Source organism: Symphalangus syndactylus, chromosome 13 (assembly GCF_028878055.3).
Source record: "Symphalangus syndactylus isolate Jambi chromosome 13, NHGRI_mSymSyn1-v2.1_pri, whole genome shotgun sequence".
NCBI lineage: Eukaryota > Metazoa > Chordata > Mammalia > Primates > Hylobatidae > Symphalangus > Symphalangus syndactylus.
Window position 1 is genome coordinate 40,889,180 of NC_072435.2, and position 23,555 is coordinate 40,912,734.

Below are 23,555 nucleotides of genomic sequence, written 5' to 3' on the forward strand. Positions count from 1 at the left end.
GTGAAACCCCATCTCTACTAAAAGTACAAAAATTAGCTGGGTGTGGTTGTGGGCACCTGTAATCTCAGTTACTTGGGAGGCTGAGGCGGGAGAATCGCTTGAACCCAGGAGGTGGAGGTTGCAGTGAGCCAAGACCGTGCCATTGCACTCCAGCCTGGGCAACAAGAGCGAAACTCTGTCTCAATAAAACAAAAACAAAAAAAACAAAAAAAATTAAGTTTCCTGTTGAGATATTCTTTCAGGTCCTGTGTACCAGTGAAACTACTGGCTTCAGCTGCTCTGAAGGACCACAGAAGGAGCTGAGTCACCAAAGAAGGCAATTTCTATCTCCTGATGATTTCGTCTGCTGTACCCTGAACAATTAATGACCCACATTTTCCAGGCTCCACACCCTCCATGATCCCTTGAAAAGCCCCAGTCCAGAGCTCCTTGAGGAGATTGATTTGAGAATCTTCTCCTGTCTCCTCGCTTGGTGCCCTGAGATTATTAAGCTTTTTTTTTTTTTTTTTTTTGAGACAAGGTCTTGATCTGTCACCCAGGCTGGAATGTAGTGGCCTGAGCATAGCTCACTGAAGCCTTGAACTCCTGGGCTCAAGCAGTCCTTCCATCTCAGCTTCTTGAGTAGCTGGGACTACAGGTGTGAACCACCATGCCTGGCTATTTTTATTTGTTTAATTTTTAGTAGACACAAGGTCTTGCTATGTTGCCCAGGCTGGTCTTGAAGTCGTGAACTCAAGTGATCCTCCTGTCTGGGCTTCCCAAAGTGCTGGGATTACAGGTGTGAGCCACTGTGCTCAGCTAATTTTTTGTAGAGATGAGGGTCTTGCTATATTGCCCAGGCTGGTCTTGAACTCCTGGCCTCAAGTGATCCTCCCACCTTGGCCTCCCAAAGTGTTGGGATTACAGGTGTGAGCCACCACACCTTGCCTCATTAAGCTCTTTCTCTGCTGCAAACCCTGCTGTCTTGGTGGATTGGTACGTTACTATGCAGTGGGCATGTGAACCTGTTGGTTGTATAAGACTTCCAGAACCTTGCAAACTCTTACCACCATCTCACCCTGCCTTGCTGGGAAAGAGGTTATAGCTGTTATAAAGGGGAACATAGAGTGCATTGGTTATGTATATTCCCACCATCATCATGAATACTGCCCTCAAAAGCTTTCTTAGGAAATTGTCCATGACACAGGGTGGGATTCAAGCTCACCGATCAGCGGTTCCATAAAGGTGAGGCCTGGAGGCTGCAGAAATGGCCACAGTCACAGCAGGAACGCCATAGCCGACTGGGAACATGATCCACTTCATGAGTCTGTTGATGCTTGAGTAGTTGACCACCGTCAGGTTCCGTGCAGTGAGGAAGAGGTGCAGGCCCTCCAGCAGCATCCAGGTGAAGGCGGCCAGGTAGAGATAATGCAAGGCACCGGCGATGATGGAGCATAGCATCTGGGGGAGGAGAAAGGGATGCCTGAAGGGGTTGTCAGGGTGGAGTATGGCCCTAGGACTTCTCCTTGACATTGGCTTTGGGTTCAGAGCACCTAACATCGGACCAAGGGCGTTAAAAGTAAAGGGAAACTGGATGCAGTGGCTCATGTCTGTAATCTCCGCACTTTGGGAGGCTGAGGTGGGAGGATTGCTTGAGCCCAGGAGTTTGAGACCAGCCTGGGCAATTTAGTGAGACCCCATCTCAATTATATTTAAAAAATAGATAGTTGATAGTCAAGGCTAGCTTTGGCCACCTGGGCACCAATCCCTTCAACCTGCCCTTGGGACTGAAAGGGTAGCAGAATGTGCCACCTTTGCACAGATCACCAGAATTTATCCCTCCTTTTAAACTAAGGCTTTGTATACTTTGAGCAATGTCTCCTTTCCTCATCCACTTCCCCCCTCAACCTCTGGGAACCTCCATTCTACTCTCTACTCCTACTGTACTGCGTGATGACTATAGTTAATATATTATGAATTTCAAAGTTGCTAAAAGAGTGGATTTTGTTTTATTTTATTTCTTTGAGACAGGATCTCACTCTGTCACCCAGGCTGGAGTGCAGTGGCACAATCGTAGCTCACTGCAGCCTTGAACTCTCAGGCTCAAGTGATCCTCCCACCTCAGCCTCCCCAGTAGCTGGGACTACAAGTGTGTGCCACCATACCCGCTAATTTTTGCAGAGACAGGGTCTCACTGTGTTGCCCAGGCCAGTCTCCAACTCCTGGGCTGAAGTGATCCTCCCGCCTTGGCCTCCTAAAGTGCTGGTATTACAAGCATGAACTGCCACCCCAGTCCTAAAAGAGTGAATTTTAAATGTTTTCACCACAAAGAAATGATAAGTATGGAAGTGATAGATATGTTTATTATCCTGGTTTGGTCATTTCATAATGTGTATATCTATGGAAACTTCACATTGTACCCCATAATTTTATACAACTATTATTTTTCAATTAAAAATAAAATTTTAAAAAAAGTTTCACTTTAGCATAAGAGATTATTATTATGATTATTATTGGTTTTTTTTGAGACAGGGTCTTGCTCTGTCGCCCAGGCTGGAGTACAGTGGTTGCAATCATAGCTCACTGCAGCCTCGAACTCCTGGGTTCAAGTAATCTTCCTGCCTCAGCCTCCCACACAGCTGGGACTACAGACATGCACCACTGTGTCCAGCTAATTTTGTTATTTTTTTTGTAGAGACAAGGTCTCACTATATTGCCCAGGATGGCCTCGAACCCCTGGCCTCAAGTGATCTTTCCACCATTGCCTCCCAGTGTGCTGGGATTACAGGTGTCAGCCACTGTGTCTGGCCCAAGGGATTATTTTAAACTGAAGGCAGTTGAGAAGAAGCAGATAGAAAAATAGCTCTCTGCCCTCCCCCTATTTGCCTAAAAGCAGGACATACGTTTTTGTACTTGTCTTTTTTGGGGGGTGAGAACACTTAAAATCTACTTTGTTAGCAATTTTTCAATATAGAATATATCGTTATTGACTATAGTCATGATGTATAACAGCTGTCTTGTATTTATTATTCCTGTCTAGCTGAAATTTGGTATCCTTTGACCAACATCTCCCTAAACCCCTTCCCCGCTGCCCTAGTCTCTGCTAACAACCATTCTGCTCTTTGCTTTGATGAGTTTGGCTATTTTAGATTCCACACATAAGTGAGATCATGCACTATTTGTCTTTCTGTGCCTTGCTTATTTCACTCAGCTTAACACTCTCCAGTTTCATCCATGTTATCACAAATGGCAGGATTTCTTTCTTTTTCTGAAGGCTGAATAGTATACCAGGACATTAATTTAAAAAGGCATTCCTGCTACCTATTCTCTTCCTTCTACCCTCCTACCCTTGCTATGGGAGGGACAAAAGTTGATCACTAAGACAACTTATTTATTTATTTATTTATTTATTTAAGATGGAGTTTTGCTCTTGTTGCCCAGGCTGGAGTGCAATGGCGCAATCTTGGCTCACTGCAGCCTCTGCCTCCCAGGTTCAAGCAATTCTCCTGCCTCAGCCTCCCAAGTAGCTGGGATTACAGGTGCTCATCACCACGCTCGGCTAATATTTTGTATTTTTAGTAGAGACAGAGTTTTGCCATGTTGACCAGGCTGGTCTTGAACTCCTGACCTCAGGTGATCTGCCCACCTCAGTCTCCCAAAGTGCTGGGATTACAGGTATGAGCCACCGTGCCCGGCCACCAAGACAACTTTAGATCCTCATTGGTCTGGAGCCAACACTGGAGGAATCTACAAAACCAATGATATGGTTTGGCTCTGTGTCCCCACCCAAATCTCATCTTGAATTGCACTCCCGTAATTCCCAAATGTTGTGGGAAGGACCCAGTGGGAGATAATTTCAATCATGGGGGCGGTTTTCCCTGTTAGGAAATAAATCTCAGGAGATCTGATGGTTTTATCAGGGGTTTCTGCTTTTGGATCTTCCTAATTTTTTCTCTTGCAGCCACCATGTAAGAAGTTCCTTTCGCCTCCAGCCATGATTCTGAGGCCTCTCTTGCCATGTGGAACTGCAAGTCCAATTAAACCTGTTTTTCTTCCCAGTCTTGAGTATATCTTTATCAGCAGCCTGAAAATGGAGTAATATAACCAATGATACTAGTAAGCCTTTATGTATCACTCATTTCCCAGATATTTGCCTTCCCATACTTTGTGCCCCTAGAGACCCAAGATCTTTTTCCCTTCTTCAAAAATTTATCATTCTTTGTCAAAAATGCTGTGGTTCTAAACTACCTCTTTGAGAATGCCTCATTCCCTGGGTATCTCCCACGTATATATGAAATATGCATATATGTTAATGAACTTCTGTTTGCTTTTTCTCTTATCTGTCTTTTGTTATATGAGTCCCAGCTACGATCTCAGAAGGGTAATGGGAAAATTATATTTTTCTCGTCTACAGACCCAAGGACATTTTATTAAGGAATCCAGTGCAGCATTGCTCCATGAGCTCAGTGTACCTTGGGGCAGGGCAGGGCATCCTCTGAGACACTGTCAGTACCTTGGGTTCAGTTCGATCAATCCCCACGAGGAAGAGGAGGTGGGCCAGGAAGAGGCAGAGCGAGAGCTGCAGATGCAGGGAGGTGCTGGTGTTCTGGATGGCTTTGCACAGGAGGAAGGTGAGGGCTGCCAGGAGGAGGCACAGCAGAGAGACGCTCAGCCCCACGTAGGTGATGATAGTCAGCACGGGGTCCTCCTCCTGGGACCGAGAAAAAAGTTCACAGTGATGCTTTCCTGCACTGGGATTATGGCTCCCTCCTTGAACCGGGGCATCCTAGACACAGGCACCAAGCCCAGTGGTAGTGTGGGACTGTTAGACTGCTAATGTAGATTGCTAATGTAGACTGCTAATATAGACTGCTAATATAGATTGCTAATGTAGATTGTTAATGTAGACTGCCAATGTAGATTGTGAATACAGACTTCTAATGTGATTGTTAATGTAGACTGCTAATATAGATTGCTAGACTGTCTTTTTTGTTTTCAGCTTTATTGAGGTGTATACTTAATGTATCAAAAATTACACATATTAAATGTATACATTTTGATGAGTTTGGACATATGATTTTTTTCCCCTAAAAAAAGTAGAATGGCAGTTACCAGAAGCTGGGGAGAGGAGAGAGAGAGAATAGGGAGTTGGTTAAGGAGTGAAGAGTTTCAGTGTTGCAAGATGAAAGCGTTCTGGAGATGGATGGTGGTTGATGATTGCACAATATGATTGTACTTTACTGAACTGTATATACATTTAAAATGGCTAAGATGGTAAATTTTATGTTCTGTGTGTTTTACCACAATCTTTACAAAGTGATTTTTGGGCCATGGTGTCTCACACCTGTAATCCCAATGCTTTGCGAAGCTGAGGTGGGAGGATTGCTGGAGGCCAGGAGTTCAAGACTGGCCTGAGCCAACAAGTGAGACCTCGTATCTAAAAAAAATAAAATGTTTTTGTATGCAGAGGGCTTGTGCTATGCGGTACCAGTTTGATCAGAGAGCTCATACTAATGAAGGGATTTAAAAAACTTTTTTAAGTTCAGAGATACATGTGCAGGTTTGTTACATAGGTAAACCCCTGTTGTGGGGGTTTCTTGTACAGATTATTTCATCACCCAGGTATTAAGCCTAGTACCCATCAGTTATTTTTCCTGGTCCTCTCCCTCCTCCCACTCTCCACCCTCCAATAGGCCCCAGCGTCTGTTGTTCCCCTCTTTGTGTCCGTATGTTCTCCTCATGTAGCTCCCACTTATAAGTGAGAACACGAGTATTTGGTTTTCTGTTCCTGCATTCGTTTGCTAAGGATAATGGCCTCCAGCTCCATCCATGTCCCTGCAAAGGACATGATCTCATTCTTTTTTATGGCTGCATAGTATTCCATGGTGTATGTATTCCATATGTAACACATTTTCTTTATCCGGTCTACCATTGATGGGCATTTAGGTTGATTCTATGTCTCTGCTATTGTGAATAGTGCTGCAGTGAACATACATGTGCTTGTGTCTTTATGATAGAATGATTTATATTCCTTTGGGTATATACCCAGTAACAGGATTGCTGGGTTGAATGGTAGTTCTGTTTTCAGCCCTTTGAGAAATTGCCATGCTGCTTTCCACAATGGTTGAACTAATTTACAATCCCACCAACAGTGTGTGTTCCTTTTTTTCTGCCACCTCACCAGCATCTGTTATTTTTTGACTTTTTAATAGTCATTCATGATGTGGTTTATAGTAATCATGGTTTTTTTTTTTTAGACAGAGTCTCGCTTTGTCGCCAGGCTGGAGTGCAGTGGTGCAATCTCAGCTCGCTGCAACCTCTGCCTCCCAGGTTCAAGCAATTCTCCTGTCTCAGCCTCCTGAGTAGCTGGGACCACAGGCGTGCGCCACCACACCTGGCTAATTTTTGTATTTTTAGTAGAGATGGGGTTTCACCATGTTGGTCAGGATGGTCTTGATCTCCTGACCTTGTGATCTGCCTGCCTCGGCCTCCCAAAGTGCTGGGATTACAGGTGTGAGCCACTGTGTCTGGCCCAGTAATCATATTTTTGCCCCAGGTTCCTGTAGTCTGAGCAACTGAGGTCAACCATGTAGGCACTGCATACCTATGTGAATGATCCCCCAATACACACCCTGAACACACCTCAGGTGAGCTTCCCTGGCTGACAACACTTCACATGCGTTGTCATAAGTCATTGCTGGGAGAATGAACTGCATCTGTGTAACTTTTTCCTAGGAGAGGACACCGGAAGTTTGCACCAGGTTTCTCCTGGACTTCTTACCTTGTGTCTTTTACATAAGTTGATTTTTTTTTTTTTTGAGATGGAGTCTTGCTCTATCACCCAGGCTGGAGTGCAATGGCTTGATCTCAGTTCCCTGAAACCTCTGCCTCCCGGGTTCAAGCCATCCTCTTGTCTCAGCCTCCTGAGTAGCTGGGATTACAGGCATGTACCACCATGTTTGGCGAATTTTTGCATTTTTAGCAGAGATGGGTTTTTGCCATGTTGGCCAGGCTGGTCTCAAACTCTTGACCTCAGGTGATCTGCCTGTCTTGGCCTCCCAAAGTGCTGGGATTAAAGGCATGAGTCACCATGCTCGGCCTTTTTTCAGTGTTTTTTTTTTTTTTTTTTAATAGCACTTATTACCACTAAGTAGGGGCTCAGAAAGTATTTGCTGGAAGAATAAAACATATACATCATACCTGGCTGGTGAGGGCCATCAGGACAGCGAAGCTGGACAGGTGACTGCAATTACACATGGTGTGACTCTTGTTCACGTGTAACAGGAAGCAGCCATCCCTGGACCACTGGCTGCCCTGCTCTGTGCTCTTCCAGTAGACACAGAAGACCTTTTTGGTACTGGAGTTCGTCTGAAAATAGAAAATAGAAAGGGCTCATTGTCTTTGTCTTTCTTTCTTTCTTTCTTTTTTTTTTTTTGAGACGAAATCTTGCTTTGTCACCCAGGCTGGAGTGCAGTGGCTCAATCTCGGCTCACTGCAACCTCCGCTTCCTGGGTTCAAGCGATTCTCCTGCCTCAGCCTCCCGAGTAGCTGGGATTACAGACGTGCACTACCACATCAGGCTAATTTTTGTATTTTTTTGTACAGACAGGATCAACTATGCTGCCCAGGCTGGTCTCGAACTCCTGGACTCAAGCAATCTGCCTGCCTTTGCCTCCCAAAGTGCTGGGATCATACAGGCATGAGCCACTGTGTCCGGCCAGCTCATTTCTTTTTCCTCAGGAGGGACAGTTCTCAGTGTTGGCCTATGCCAGGGTGTCACCTGCTAAGGCACCTGTGTGAAGAGTGACTCAGGTGATTTCTGTTTTGTTTGTTTTTGAGACGGGGTCTCCTTCTGTCGCCCAGGCTGGAGTGCTGTGGCGCAATCACAACTCACTGCCACCTTGACCTCCCTGGCTCTAACAATCCTCCCATCTCAGCCTCCAGAGTAGCTAGAACTACAAGTGTGCACCACCATGCCCAGCTAACTTTTGTATTTTTAGTAGAGATGGGGTTTCAACATGTTGCCCAGGCTGGTCTTGAACTTCTGGCCTCAAGCAATCCTCCTGCCTTGGCCTCCCAAGGGGCTGTGGTTACGGGCATGAGCCACTGCACCTGATTTCTATTTTATGTGGCCACCAGGACCCCCGATCCATAACCGCAGCTCTTTTGGGATTTTATGTAACATAAAATAAAGCAAAGGCTTCCCGGGAACCACAGTTTCAAGAGATTTCTTTGGTTTTAGAAACTTGCCCCAACCATGGGAGCAAAAAAACAAAAAAAAAACAAACAAAAACAGTGGAGTCTGAAGCTCTCATGTTTTTCCCTAAAGTCTCTCTAAGCCAAATGTCCCTGGTTGTTGTATAATCAATTTTGTCTCTGACTCCCTTACAACACAATAATTGCTCATGCGATGAGAGGCATGGTATAGGAAAGAAACGTCATGAGGAGAGAGAATAAAATTAGCCTTTGAAGCCGGGCACAGTGGCTCACGACTGTAATCCCAGCACTTTGGGAGGCCAAGAAGGGTGGATCACCTAAAGTCAGGAGTTGGAGACCAGTTTGTCCAGCATGGCCAGCCATCATCTCTACTAAAAATACAAAAATGAGCCAGGTGTGGTGGCACTTGCTTGTAATCCCAGCTACTTGGGAGGCTGAGGCAGGAGAATCGCTTGGGCCTGGGAGGCGGAGGTTGCAGTGAGCTGAGATCACACCACTGTGCTTCAGCCTGGGCGACAGACTCTGACTCAAAAAAAAAAAAAAAAAGAAAATAGAAAAAGAAGCCAGATGAAGTGGTTCATACCTATAATTTCAGGGTTTTAAGAAGCTGAGATGGGAGGGTTGCTTGAGGCCAGGAGTTTGAGACCAGCCTGGACAACATTACGAGCCCCACTCTCTACCAGAAATAAAAGAATTAGTTGGGCGTGGTGGCACACACCTGTAGTTCCAGCTGCTGGGGAGGCTGAAGTGGGAGAGTCCCTTGAACCCAGGAGTTCGAGGCTGTAGTGAGCTATGATTGTGCAACTGCACTCCAGCCTCGGCAACAGAGTGAGACCCTTTCTCAAAAAAGGTGAAGATATAGGTCAAATTAACTTTAATAATAAATTTTATTTAACCCACTATATCCAACATAGTATCTTTTAAATATATCAGTATAAATTAATAAGTATAATCAACATAGATATTATCAAGGAGATAGTTTACATTCCTTTCTTCTTTTCTTTCTTTCTTTTTTTTTGAGATGGAGTCTGACTCTGTTGCCAGGCTGGAGTGCAGTGGTGCGATCTCGGCTCACCACAACCTCCGCCTCCTGGGTTCAAGCGATTCTCCTGCCTCGCCCTCCCAAGTAGCTGGGACTACAGGCATGTGCCACCATGCCCAGCTAATTTTTGTATTTTTAGTAGAGATGAGGTTTCACCATGTTGGCTACTTGATCACTTGGCCTCATGATCCGCCCACCTCAGCCTCCCAAAGTGCTGGGATTACAGGCGTGACCTTTCTTCTTTTCTTTTTCTGTTTTGATTTACCTCTTTTTAAAAATTTATTTTTAATTTATACATTATAATTGTATATATTTATGAGATACAGTGTGATGTTATAATACTTGTATTTGCCTTTTCTTTCTTTTCCCTCCTTTGTTCCTTCCTTCCTTTCTTTCTCTCTCTCTCCCTTCCTTCTTTCCCCCTCCCCTCCCCTCCCCTCCCCTCCCCTCCCCTCCGCTCCCCTTCCCTCCCCTCCTCTCCTCTTCCCTTCTCTTCTCTCTCTTCTTTTTTTTTTTTTCCCTCTGTGGCCCAGGCTGGAGTATACTCGGCTCGCTGCAGTCTCCCTGTCTCCGCCTCCCGTGGTTCTCATGCCCCCGCCTGCGGGCTGCCTGGGATTGCCGGCGCGCGCCACCACCCCTGCCTAGTTTTTCTCCTTTGGCTGGAGGAGCGGTTTCGCCATGTTGGCCAGGCTGGTCTCCAGCTCCTGACCTCGAGTGGTCTGCCCGCCTCGACCTCCCGAGGTGCTGGGACTGCAGACGGAGTCTCGCTCACTCGGTGGTCGGTGCTGCCCGGGCTGCAGTGCGGTGGCGTGGTCTTGGCTCGCTGCAGCCTCTGCCTCCCAGCCGCCTGCCATGGCCTCCCAGGGTGCTAGGATTGCAGCCTCTCTGGGAGGTGGGGAGCCTCTCTGCCTGGCCGCCCATCGTCTGGGATGTGAGGAGCGCCTCTGCCCAGCCGCCACCCCGTCTAGGAAGTGAGGAGCGTCTCTGCCTGGCCGCCCATCGTCTGGGATGTGAGGAGCGCCTCTGCCCGGCGGCCCATCGTCTGGGATGTGAGGAGCGCCTCTGCCCGGCCGCCCCGTCTGGGAAGTGAGGAGCGCCTCTGCCCGGCCGCCCCGTCTGGGAAGAAGTGAGGAGCGCCTCTGCCCTGCCGCCCCGTCTGGGAAGAAGTGAGGAGCGCCTCTGCCCGGCCGCCCCGTCTGGGAAGTGAGGAGGGCCTCTGCCCTGCCGCCCCGTCTGGGAAGAAGTGAGGAGCGCCTCTGCCCGGCCGCCCCGTCCGGGAAGTGAGGAGCGCCTCTGCCCGGCCACCCCGTCTGGGAAGAAGTGAGGAGCGCCTCTGCCCGGCCGCCACCCCGTCTAGGAAGTGAGGAGCGTCTCTGCCCGGTCGCCCTGTCTGGGATGTGGGGAGCGCCTCTGCCCGGCCGCCCCATCTGGGAGGTCTACCACGGAGGCCAGACGCAATGTGGGGGCTGGACGTGGTGGCTCACGCCTGTAGTCCCAGCACTCTGGGAGGCCGAGGTGGGTTGATCACTTGAGGCTAGGAGTTCGAGACCAGCCTGGCCAACATGGCGAAACATATGAAAAATGCAACTGACAAACCAACCAACCAACCCAGCGACAACAAAACAGGTCTACCCTGGAGTCATACTCTAATTTTTTCTATTTTCCTCCCTTTCTGATCCTTTATCCCACTTTCTTTTCCTTCCTCTTCTTTCTCCTTCTTCTTTGTCAAATAGAGGATTGAGTTATTATCATTGATCCATACAAAGTCCCTCTCTCATTTATTTTCTTTAATTGCCACCCCCCATTTCTATTCCCTGTCTTCCCATGTGCAAACTTCCTAATATATTTGATATGCATCTTTTTGTTTGTATGTATTTTTAGAAAATGTTTATTATTTTGTGTGCAAAAAAAATTAATAATAAAAAATAAATGATTAAAAAAATAAAAAATAAAAATAAAAAAGAAAAAAATACTTGTATTTGCATACAATGTAGAATGATTAAATCTAGCTAATTTTTTTTTTTTTTTTTGCATTTATTCTTATTGGTTCTCTGAAACTCCTGAATCTGTGGTTTGGTGTTTGACATTGGTTTGGGGAAATTCTCAGTCACTTCCCTCCCTCCCTCCTTCTTTCCTTCCTTCCTTCCTTCCTTCCTCTTTGTTTCTTTGTCTCTTTCCTTCTTCTCCTTCGTGTTTTTCTTCTTCTGATAGTGTCTTGCTCTGTGCCCCAGGCTGGAGTGCAATGGTGCAATCATAGCTCACTGCAGCCTCCAACTCCTGGGCTCAAGCAATCCTCTTGCCTCAGCCTCCCAAGTAGCTGGAACTATAGGCGCATGCCAGCCTGCCTGGTTGAAATCAAGCTAATTGTTTTCTTCTTATTAAGTCTTCAAAGGCTGATTTACAAGATGTAAATCTGGAAATAATGTCTTCAAAATCTCGATTCAGACCAGCCACATTTCAAATGCTCCTGACTACGACCCTGAAGAGGGCGGGTCTAGAACCGCAGCCTGGGATGATACACAAACATCGTTTGGCCTGCCTCCTTGAGACCTGACAAGCTCAAATCATACCTGTGACCCACCTTCACGTGCTGGAAAGTCAGCGTCACAGACTTGGAGAGAGACACATTCCTTTTGGGTCCAATAGCAGCACTCACAACCTGAGAGTTCAGATACACTTGATCTTTCTTATCCATCTCTTCAAAAAAAGTTGCATTTATGATGTTTCCAAGAGAAGAATATGAGATAAAGGCAATGGCACTGGGACCTGAGGAAACAGAAAAGTGGAATCTTTTTTCTTTCCTTTTCTTTTTTTTTTGAGACGGAGTCTCGCTATTGTCGCCCAGCCAGGCTGGAGTGCAGTGGTGTGATCTCGGCTCACTGCAACCTCTGCCTCCCGGGTTCAAGTGATTCTCCTGCCTCAGCCTCCCAAGTAGCTGGGATTATAGGCACGCACCACCATGCCTGGCTATTTTTTTGTCTTTTTAGTAGAGATAGGGTTTCACTATGTTGGCCAGGCTGGTCTCCAACTCCTGACCTCAGGTGATCCACCTGCCTTGGTCTCCCAAAGTGCTGAGATTACAGGCATGAGCCACCACGCTCAGCTAATTTTCGCATTTTTAGGAGAGACGGGATTTCACCATGTTTACTAGGCTGGTCTTAAACTCCTGACCTCAGGTGATCTGCCCACCTTGGCCTCCCAAAGTGCTGGGATCACAGGCGTAAGCCACCATGCCTAGCCCAAAATTGGAATCTTTAAAAGTGTCCCCAAAGCCAGGCAAAGTGGCACCGCGAGTGACTTGGGAGGCTGTAATCCCAGTGACTTGGGAGGCTGAGACTGGAGGATCGCTTGAACCCAGGAGGTTGAGGCTGCAGTGAGCCGTGATTGCACCACTGCACTCCAGCCTGGGTGACAGAGCAAGATCGTGTCTCAAAAAAAAAAAAAGTGAATTGTATTCAGTGGCATTGAGTACATTCACAATGTTTTCATCACCTCTATGTCGTTCCAAAACATTTTCATAACCTCCAAAAGAGAATCCATTCCCATAAGCATTCCTCACTCAGTCCCTGGAAACCACCAACCCGCTTTCTGTCTCTATGAGTTTACCTATTCTAGACATTTCATATAAATGGAATCATACACTATGTGACCTTCTATATCTGTTGTCTTTCATTCAGCATCATGTCTTCAAAGTTCATCCACGTTGTAGCATGGGTCAGTGCTTCATTCCTTTTTCTGACCAAATAATATTCCATTATATGGATATATCACCTTCTATTTATCCAGTCTTTCATTGATGGACATTTGAGTCATTTTCATTTTTTGGCTATTTTGAATAATGTTGCTGTGAGGACAGTGTGTTCTTACATATATTAATTTTTTTTTGAGATGGAGTTTCGCTCTTTTTGCCCAGGCTGGAGTGCAATGGCACGATCTCGGCTCACTGCAATCTCTGCCTCCTGGGTTCAAGTAATTCTCCTGCCTCAGCCTCCTGAGTAGCTGGGATTTACAAGTGGTGTGTGCCATCACATCTGGCTAATTTTGTATTTTTAGTAGAGATGGGGTTTCACCATGTTGGCCAGGCTTGTCTCAAACTCCTGACCTCAAGTGATCGGCCCTCCTCGGCCTCCCAAAGTGCTGGGATTACAAGTGTGAGCCACTGTGGCTGGCCATGTATATTAATTTAAACTATGCTGGGGTAGACTTTGTCTTAATTAGGGCTTCAGGTGCCAGGCCTGATTAACTTGAATCAGAAACACCACAGTTGAGAGATGGCCACTATAAGTAATTCAGGTGTGCTTATCTCCAATTAACACCAGATGTTTTGCTAATTAGCATAATTAGCATAATGAATGTCAAAAAATGTTTTTTGGTCATTTGTATCAGCTATACTTATATTAAAAATTTGCAGACCCACCCAGGTATCAAGCCTAAGATTTATCTTGATTCCTTTTAGCAATCAGTCAGATTTCATGATTTCTTTTTTCTCATTTGTTTTTTTTTTTTTTGAGACAGGATCTTGCTCTGTTGCCCAGGCTGGAGTGCAGTGGTGTGATCATAGCTCACTGCAGCCTCGACCTCCTGGGCTCAAGTGATCCTCCTGCCTCAGCCTCCTGGGTAGCTGGGACTACAGTTACATGCCACCACACCTGGCTAATTTTTCCTCTACTTTTTGTAGATACAGGGTCTCACTATGTTGCCCAGGCTGGTCTCAAACTCCTGGTCTCAAGTGGTCCTCCCTCCTCCCGCCTGCCAAAGTGCTGGGATTATAGGCATGAGCCCACATGCTCAGCCAGATGTAAAGATTTATTTAATTTGGCCAATTAGATGTAAGGCCCTATAGAAGTGAGTTTTCAGCCAGGCATGGTGGCTCATGGCTGTAATCCTAGCATTTTGGGAGGTCGAGGCGGGTGGATCACAAGGATAGGAGTTCGAGACCTGCCTGGCCAATATGGTGAAACCCTGTCTCTACTAAAAATACAAAAATTAGCCAGGAGTGCTGGCAGACACCTGTAGTCCCAGCTACTCAGGAGGCTGAGGCAGGAGAATCGCTTGAACCCGGGAGGCGGAGGTTGTAGTGAGCCAAGATCCAGATCAGGCCACTGCACTCCAACCTGGGAGACAGAGCGATACTCTGTCTCAAAAAAAAAAAAAAAAAAAAAAAAGGAAGAGAGTTTTCAATGGTGAAATTAGTCTGTTAATAAGCCTAATGGATACAGAGACGGGTTCTCATTAGGGAAATTAGCAGGATCTAGGATATGTGGCTTGGCTAAACGATTTTAGAATCTCTCTCTATTGTGCATTAACACCCATGAAGGTTGAGTTGTGAACGTGGCTTTGCTGCAAAGCTTAACCCCAAAAAAGATCTCTGCCATTTTTTTTTTTTGAGATGGAGTTTCACTCTTGCTGCCCAGGCTGGAGGGCAATGGCACGATCTTGGCTCACTGCAACCTCTGCCTCCTGGGTTCAAGTGATTCTCCTGCCTCAGCCTCCCAAGTAGCTGGGATTACAGGCATGTGCCAGCACATTCGGCTAATTTTGCATTTTTAGTAGAGATGGGGTTTCTCCATGTTGGTGAGGCTGGTCCCGAACTCCCAACCTCAGATGATCCACCCGCCTCAGCCTCCCAAAGTGCTGGGATTGCAGGCATGAGCCACCATGCCCGGTCTGCCATTTTTTATAAGAGTCGTTCTCAGCTGGAGCTTAAGTCCTGTGATTCCTGGGGGGTTCGTTTTAACAGAGTGCTGGGGCTGGGCATGGTGGCTCACACCTGTAACCCCAGCACTTTGGGAGGCCGAGGGGGTGGATCATTTGAGGTCAGGAGTTCGAGACCAGCATGGTCAACATGGTGAAACCCCGTCTCTACTAAAAATACAAAAATTAGCTGGATGTGGTGGCACATGCCTGCAATCTCAGCTACTTGGGAAGCTGAGGCTGGAGAGTCGCTTGAACCCAAGAGGCGGAGGCTGCAGTGAGCTGCGATCATGCCACTGCACTCCAGCCTGGGCGACAGAGTGAGACTCCATCTCAAAGACAAAAACCAAAAACCAAAAACCAAAAACCAAAAAAGGATGTTTTCATACAAACAACCCACTTTTTGCATTTTCTGGAAACTTCAAAGTCTGGCAACACTGAGACAATGAATAATAATCTATTTCTTCTTACAAAGACTGTAGGTATGGTGTGCACCCTGGCTCGAATCCCTGCCATTCTTGGTTTCTTTAATATGCTGCTGAATTCTGCTGTAAGCATTGGTGGTTCTGCCTGGGAACTTCCATGGGCATGAATTTGTGTTTGGCCTGCACAGAGGACAGGCTGGAAGAGCTTGAAAGTTCAGCCCCCAGAACAACCCTCCACCAATGATAGATCAGAGCAGATGGACAGACATCCTAGCTCCCTCTTCTCAAATGGGACAACTCAGTGAGATTGAGCTCCAGGTACCCCAACAGCAAGCTGCTCACTCAGGTACCTACCTCATTGGCTGCCTTTACTTGCGTGTCTTACTTTGCCTCTTACCTATGGTGATAGTTCATTTTACATGTCCACTTGGCTAGGCCATGGTCCCCTGACATGAGGCATGGATGTTGCCATGAAGGTGTTTTAAAGATGAGATTAATATTTAAATCAGTAGACTGAGTGAAACAGATTGCCTGCTATAATGTGGGTGGGCCTCCTCCAATCAGTTGAAGGCCTCAAGAGAAACCAGACTGAGGTCTCCTGAGAAAGAGGGAGTTCTGGCCTCAGACTATCTTTGGATTCAAGCTGCAGTATCAGCTCTTCCTTGTGTCTCCTGCCTGCCTGCCCACCCTGCAGATTTTGGACATCTCGGCCCTCCATAGTCACGTGAGCTGATTCTTTAAAATGCCTCTCCCCGTCTCTCCTCATCTCTTTCTTTCCTTTTCTCTCCCCATCTCTCTCTTTCCGTCTCTCTCCCCATTTCTCTCTCCCCATCTCTCTCTTTCGATCTCTCTTTTGATCTCTCTCCACATCTCTCTCTTTCCATGTCTCTCTCCCCATCTCTCAAATTCCATCTCTCTCTCTCCCCATCTCTCTCTTTCCACCTCTCCCCATCTCTCTCTTTCCATATCTCTCTCCTAATCTCTCTCTTTCCATATCTCTCTCCTAATCTCTCTCTTTCCATCTCTCTTCCTATCTCTGTCTCCCCATCTCTATCCCCTATCTCTCTCTTCTCATCTGTCTTTCCCCATCTCTCTCTTCCCATCTCTTTCTCCATCTCTCTCTTCCCTTCTCTCTTCCCCATCTCTCTCTTCACATCTCTCTCCTCTCCATCTCTGTCCCCATCTCTCTTTCCATCTCTCTTCCCTTCTCTCTCTTTCCATTTCTCTCCCCATCTCTGTCTTTCCACCGCTCTCCTAATCTCTGTTTTCTCATTTCTCTCTTTCCATCTCTCTCCCTATCTTTTTCCGTCTCTCTTCCCTTCTCTCTCTTTCCATCTCTCTCCCCTTCTCTCTCTTTCCATCGCTGTCCCCATCTCTCTTTCCATTGCTCTCCCCATCTCTCTCTTTCCACATCTCTCTCCCCATCTAATTCCATCTGTCTCTCCCCATGTCTCTCTTTCCACCTCTCTCCCCATCTTTCTCTCCATCTCTCTCTACCCATCTGCCTTTCCACATCTGTTTCTCTCCATCTCTCTCATCTCTTGCTCTCTGTCTCCATCTCTCTGTCTCTCTCTCTCCTCTCTTCTCACACCCCCCACACCCTACACTCTTCAGCTCTTTAGTTGTGATTCTCTGGAGAACCCTGATGAATACACCCACTGTTGTTCCTGGGGATCACCTCCCAAAGAAACTTCTCACACTTCTTTCAGGGTTTGCTTCTGGGTGAACCCAAACTGGGACACAGGCAGAACAGCATTCCCCCACCATCCCAAATTGCAAAGAAGTCCCTCCCACACTGAATAATAGAAAACCTCCATTTTGGGAAAATGTCTTTTTTTTTTTAAAGGGAAAATCTCCAATATCGCAGTTTGAGGGTAACAAGCCCATTAGGGGAGAGCTGAGTGGGCTTGTTTCCCCACGACTCACACAATGACATGGCTCTGTGTGAGGGATTCTGAATGCAGCCATCACGCGTACCTTGTGTGTCTCCCTGGATGATGTCACTGCAATGGATGTCCATTGAGTTCATTTGGACGTTCAAGTTGAATGTCTTTCTTTCTTCAGAGCAATTGTCTGTAATCACTCGAGTTTCAATAGCTGGTAAGAAAAGCAATGGGCAGGCTTAGTGATATTGTAAGAAACTTTAAAAATATGCATAGGAACAGGACATGGTGGTGCATGCCTGTAGTCCCAACTACTCAAGAGGCTGAGGCAGAAGGATTGCTTGAGCCCAGGAATTGGAGCCCAGGCAATACAGTGAGATGCTGCCTCTAAAAAAAAATGTTCATAGCAACATAAATGGCTCACATATACTGAATGTCTAGGATGTGTCGGGCACTGAGCTAAGAGCCTTACACATGTCACCTTACAATAACCTATAACTTCATAAGGGACAACTCTATAGATGAGGAAACTGAAGTCAGAAGTTAGGTAAGACTCTAACTCCTGAAACCAAGTTCTTAACTAACGGCTCTTAGCATACACCTTTGAAGATACAGTTCTATTTCTAGGAGTTTATTCTCAGAAAATGATTGTGGATGGAGGGCAGATTTAGCTACAAGAAAGTTCATAGCAGCTTAGATGATAATGGTGGAAAATGGGGGATTATCTAGATGTTCAACAAGAGGCGATTGATTAAATAAGTGATGACATGGGCTGGGCACAGTGGCTCATGCTTGTAATCCCAGCACTTTGGGAGGCCATGGCAGGTGGATTGCTTGAGGACAGGAGTTCAAGACCAGCCTGGCCAACATGGTGAAACCCCATCTCTACTAAAATTACAAAAAATTAGCTGGGCATGGTGGTGTGCACCTGTAATCTCAGCTACTTGGAAGGCTGAGGAACGAGAATAGTTTGAACCAGGGAGGCAGAGGTTGCAGTGAGCTGAGATTGTGCCACTGCACTCCAGCCTGGGTGACAGAGTGAGACTCTGTCTCAAAAATAAGTAAGTAAGTAAATAAATAAATAAATAAATAAATAAGTGATGATATATCCCTATGGTGGGGAACCAGGGCTTCAAATAAAAATAAAGTCACAAATGAATTGCAATCAAGAAAAACTCATGAGAAAAAAGGTAACCATGGATGGATGTATTAGCTAATTTGATTGTGGTGATCATTCCACAGTATATATGTGTATCAGGTCATCCTATTGTACACCTTAAATATATACAATTTTGTTTATCAATTACACTTTAATGAAGCTAAAAAAGGTTAAGCTCATGAAAATATGTATCTTAAAAACAGACAGCCCAAGACTGGCTGTGAGTTGGAAATTGTTGAATTGGGTGACGGGTGCATCAGGGATTTTATTTTCCTATCTCCTTTTATGTATATTAAAAGGTTAAAAAAGAAAAAAAGAAGCAAGCAACAAAATAGCACATCAAGAATGACACTATTTTATGGCTGAGTGCAGTGGCTCATGCCTGAATTCCCAGCACTTTGGGAGGCTGAGGCCAGTTGATTGCTTGAGGTCAGGAGTTCGAGACCAGCCTGGCCAACATGGTGAAAATCCATTCTACTGATATACAAAAATTAGCTGGGCATGGTGGCAGGCGCCTGTAATCCCAGCTAACTGGGAGGCTGAGGCAGAAGAATCACTTGAATCCAGGAGGCGGAGGTTGCAATGACCTAGATCATGCCACTGCATTCCAGCCTGGGCAATAGAGCGAGACTCCATATCAAAAAAAAAAAAAGAATGACACTAATGACATTCTAGATACTATTACTGGTTTGTCTAATATTGACTCTCAGTTTTTGAAAAGTTTACAAGTATTTAATTATGTATTAATGTTTTTGGCCTACTGTTTCATTCATTTAGTATGTTTTAATCAATAGAAATTCTTGAGCTCAGTGTAAATGAATTTATTGTTATTATTATTATTTTTGAGATGGAGTCTCACTCTTTTGCCCAGGCTGGAGTGCAGTGGCATGCTCTCAGCTAACTGCAACCTCTGTCCCCCGGTTCAAGCGATTCTCCTGCCCCAGCCTCATGAGTAGCTGGGATTATAGGCATGCACCACCACGCCTGACTAATTTTTTTTGCATTTTTTTAGTTGAAACAGGGTTTCACCATGTCGGCCAGGCTGGTCTCGAACTACTGACCTCAGGTCATCCACCTGCCTCGGCCTTCCAAAGTGCTAGGATTATAGGAGTGAGGCACTGTGCCTGGCTGAATTTATTATTATTATTATTATTATTATTATTATTATTTTCCAGGATGGAGTCTCGCTCTGTCACCCAGTCTGGAGTGCAGTGGCACAATCTTGGTTCACTGCAACCTCTGCCTCCGAGGTTCAAGTGATTCTCCTGCCTCACCCTCCCGAGTAGTTGAGATTACAGGTGTGCACCACCACACCAGGCTAATTTTTGTATTTTTAGTAGAGACAGGTTTTCACCGTGTTGGCCAGGCTGATCTCGAACTCCTGACCTCAGGTGATCCTCCTGCCTTAGCCTCCAAAAGTGCTAGGATTACAGGCGTGCGCCACCTCACCCTGCCCACAATGTTGATTTCATCATCCATTATATTATCACCTGTTACTCTGTGTTATTTTTATAAAACCTCAATTTGACTTGTTTTTATATTATTTAATATTTTCTAAATTAAACTATGTGTTTCACATAAAAAAGAATGAACTATTTTAGTAATATTTCATAATATTAAAGAGAGGAAAGATAGAATAATCATAATTATAGCAATTACTACCGTAGTTTTTCTTCTTTCTTAAAAGTTTGAGTCGTTTAGCTTCTGAGGTATCCTAGTCCTAAGTGCATTACATGCATTTTCATTATCTCTATTAAAAATTTTTTTTGAGACAGTCTCTCACTCTGTTGTCCAGGCTGGAGTGCAGTGGTGCAATCTCAGCTCACTGCAGCCTCGAACTCCTGGGCTCAAGTGATGCTCCCACCTCAGCCTCCTAAGTAGCTGGGACCACATTTACGCACCACCATGTCCAGCTAATATTATCCTCATTTTATTGACAGGAGAATGAAGTCCAATGAGGTGAGGGCACTGGTCTCAGATCAAACAATCAGGACGTGGCAAAATCAGGAGAGATGAGATTTACTTGCAATCTGGAAAATGGTTTAATTTTGAACCAAAGTATCCAGATTCCAGTTTTCCAAGAAGAATATGCACTGACTTTTTCAAAACCTGCTGTGCTTTTTTTTATTTTTTTATTTTTTTTTTAATTTAAGATGGAGTCTTGCTCTGTCACACAGGCTAGAGTGCAATGGTGTGATCGGCTCACTGCAACCTCTGCCTCCCGGGTTCAAGTGATTCTCCCACCTCAGCCTCCGGAGTAGCTGGGATTACAGTCGTGAGCCACTGTGCCTGGCTGATTTTTGTATTTTTAGTAAAGATGAAGTTTCACCACGCTGCCCAGGCTGGTCTCAAACTGCTGGCCTCAAGTGATCCACCCACCTCAGCCTCCCAAAGTGCTGAGATACAGGCGTGAGCCATCACGCCTGGTCCTCAAACTACATTTAAGTGAAAATTCCAGACCTGGGATTGGAAACTATTGAAAATCTTCTGAATAAACAACTTTATTGAGGTATAATTGATGTCTAACCAACTGCACATATTAAAGTGTACAATCTGGTGAGTTTTGGTGGGTGCACACACCTCTGAAATCAACACCACAATCAAGGCAGGAAGGTTTCCATCACCCCTAATAGTTTCCCCAGATTTTCTCATGCCTCTGCCACCCCTCCCTCCTGCCCCTCCCTGTCACTCTAGATAAGTTTGCGTTTTCTAGACTTTATATAAATTTATGTAATTTACATAAAAGGACTCATGTGGTGTATTCAATTTTTTTTTTCTAATTGCCTAACCCAGATCCCAGCTGCTAACCAGTTCCCAGGGTGTATCAGGCCTCATTATTGTCTTACCCACACTACCGTTTTGGATTTTCAGGACTTTTTGTTCTGGAGCTTTCAAGGCAGTTTCTAGAACTTTCAATTCCACATCCCGGAGAATAGTGGTAACTGTGGATGAGATTTCTTGTCTCCCTTCTGTACTCCGTAAAGTCTGATTGGTGAGAAATGACTCAAATTTGTCCACAATCTTTTGCAGCTTTGAAGACATAAAGAATTTTCATTTTTTAAAAATGTAATCTGGTAAGTCCCATATCCAAAAGAGCAGTAGAAAGCATGAGAAAGCAGGCTCTGGAGCTGGAGGAACCACATTCAAATCCTGGCACTTCATCGTGTCCCGGCTGTGTGACCTTGGGCAAGTCACTCAATCACTCTGTGCCCCACTACAGGAAAAGGAACTCAAATGGTTTTTCTGGAGGATTAAATGAGTTAACATGCTCTTCCTTTAGGACAGTGTCTGTATCTGGTAAAAGCTCTGTAAGGGTGAGTCATTATTATTATTTTTGAGACAGAGTCTTGCTCTGTCGCCCAGGCTAGGGTGCAGGGGTGGGATCTCGGCTCACTGCAGCCTCCAGCTCCTGGGTTCAAGTAATTCTCATGCCTCAGCCTCCTGAGTAGCTGGGACTACAGGTGCACACCACCATGCTTGCTTAATTTAAATTTTTTTTTTTTTTTGTATAGACAGGGTCTTGTTATGTTGCCCAGGCTGGTCTGGAACTCCTGGGCTCAAATGATTCCCCTGCCTTGGCCTTCCAAAGTGATGGGATTATCGGAGTGAGCCACTGTGCCCGATTGGGTTAGTTATTATTAACATTTTTTGCCAACAAGGTAGTGATAAGTTTGTTAGAAATAGACAAGTGGTTCTCAATTGCGAGGTGATTCTGCTACTCCCTCCACAGGGCACATGTGGCGATGGCTGGAGACATTTTTGGTTGTCACTGTCACAACAAGAGAGTGGTTGCCACTATTGAAGCGGTGCCATTGTCTGGGATAAATACCTGGGGTTTGCCATCTTGTGCCAAGATGAAGGACATGGACACACACAAGGAGTGAGTTTAGGAGTGGAGGTTTAAAAGCCAAAAGAAAGAGAAAAGAGGGCAGGGCGCGGTGGCTCACACCTGTAATCCCAGCACTTTGGGAGGCCGAGGGGGGTGGATCGCCTGAGGTCAGGAGTTCAAGACCAGTGTGACCAACATGGTGAAACCCCGTCTCTATTGAAAATACAAAATTAGCCGGGTGTGGTGGCGCATGCCTGTAATCCCAGCTACTTGGGATGCTGAGGCAGGAGAATCGCTTGAACCTGGGAGGCGGAGGAGGCAGAGGTTGTGGTGAGCCGAGATCGCGTCACTGCACTCCAGCCTGGGCGACAGAGAGAGACTCCATCTCAAAAAAAAAAAAAAAAAGAAAGTAGAACTAGAACAGCTCTCTCCCTTGCGAGACAGAGGGATGCCCGAAAGAAAGCCAAATCCTGCCCACCGACTAGATTTTATATTCAGGCACTAGATTTTATAGTCAGGCTGAGGAGGCGGTGTCTGAATTATGTAGGGCCACAGATTGGTTGGGCCAGGTGCGACATTTACATACTGCTCGGGGAAGGCTGGTTGCCCTACCCACTTGGCCAGTACCATCTTGTCTGCTCCTTACTGTACACGTGACTGGCAAAGAGAAGGGAAGATGGAGCTGCCATTTTGATCATGTCTAGTCCCAGGTAGCCTTTTCCTATTGGCACAGCTGCTGGCATTGACCCATAAGCTTCCAGCTTGCTTGTCTATGTCCACAGCTCGATTTTACAGGCTGCTCTTTGTTAGAAAAGAAAATTTGGGGCTGCTTTTCATTGAAAGGAAAACCTCATTGACGACTTCCTTACCCTCACTATCTGCCTAAGTAATTTCTTCTTAACTCCTATATCATTATTTATTTATTTATTTATTTTTGAGATGGATTCTTGTTCTGTTGCCCAGGCGGGAGTGCAGTGGCGTGATCTCAGCTCACTGCAACCTCCGCCTCCTGGGTTCAAGTGATTCTCCTGCTTCAGCCTCCTGAGTAGCTGGGATTACAGGCACGTGCCCCCATGCCCAGCTAATTTTTGTATTTTTTGTAGACATGGGGGTTTCATCATGTTGGCCAGGCTGATCTTGAACTCCTGACCTCAGGTGATCCACCCACCTCCCAAAGTGCTGGGATTACAGGCGTGAGCCGCCATGCCCGGCCTGATTACTTGATTCTTTATTTGTTCATTACTTCAATGATCATTCCTTGAACTCCTAATTTGGGGTTGGTCTTATTCCCTTCCTCAAAAAGCTCACAGTCTAGGGATTGATTACA

The 23,555-nt window shown here is 45.8% G+C and overlaps 1 protein-coding gene across 3 annotated transcripts in view; it reads right to left on the reverse strand.

Moving 5' to 3' along the window:
- Nucleotides 1-23,555, reverse strand: part of ADGRE3 (adhesion G protein-coupled receptor E3) — a 57,157-nt gene that overhangs the window by 16,094 nt on the left and 17,508 nt on the right. For 2 of the 3 annotated variants that reach the window (XM_055235530.1, XM_055235528.1), the window contains 6 exons: nt 21,246-21,429; nt 17,335-17,454; nt 11,820-12,004; nt 7,180-7,347; nt 4,493-4,690; nt 1,205-1,440 (listed from right to left, as the gene is read on the reverse strand). In XM_055235530.1, coding sequence (XP_055091505.1) covers nt 1,205-1,440; nt 4,493-4,690; nt 7,180-7,347; nt 11,820-12,004; nt 17,335-17,454; nt 21,246-21,429 — 1,091 coding nt within the window. The remainder of the gene's footprint in view (nt 1-1,204; nt 1,441-4,492; nt 4,691-7,179; nt 7,348-11,819; nt 12,005-17,334; nt 17,455-21,245; nt 21,430-23,555) is intronic. The other variant, XM_055235531.1, reaches the window with a different exon arrangement.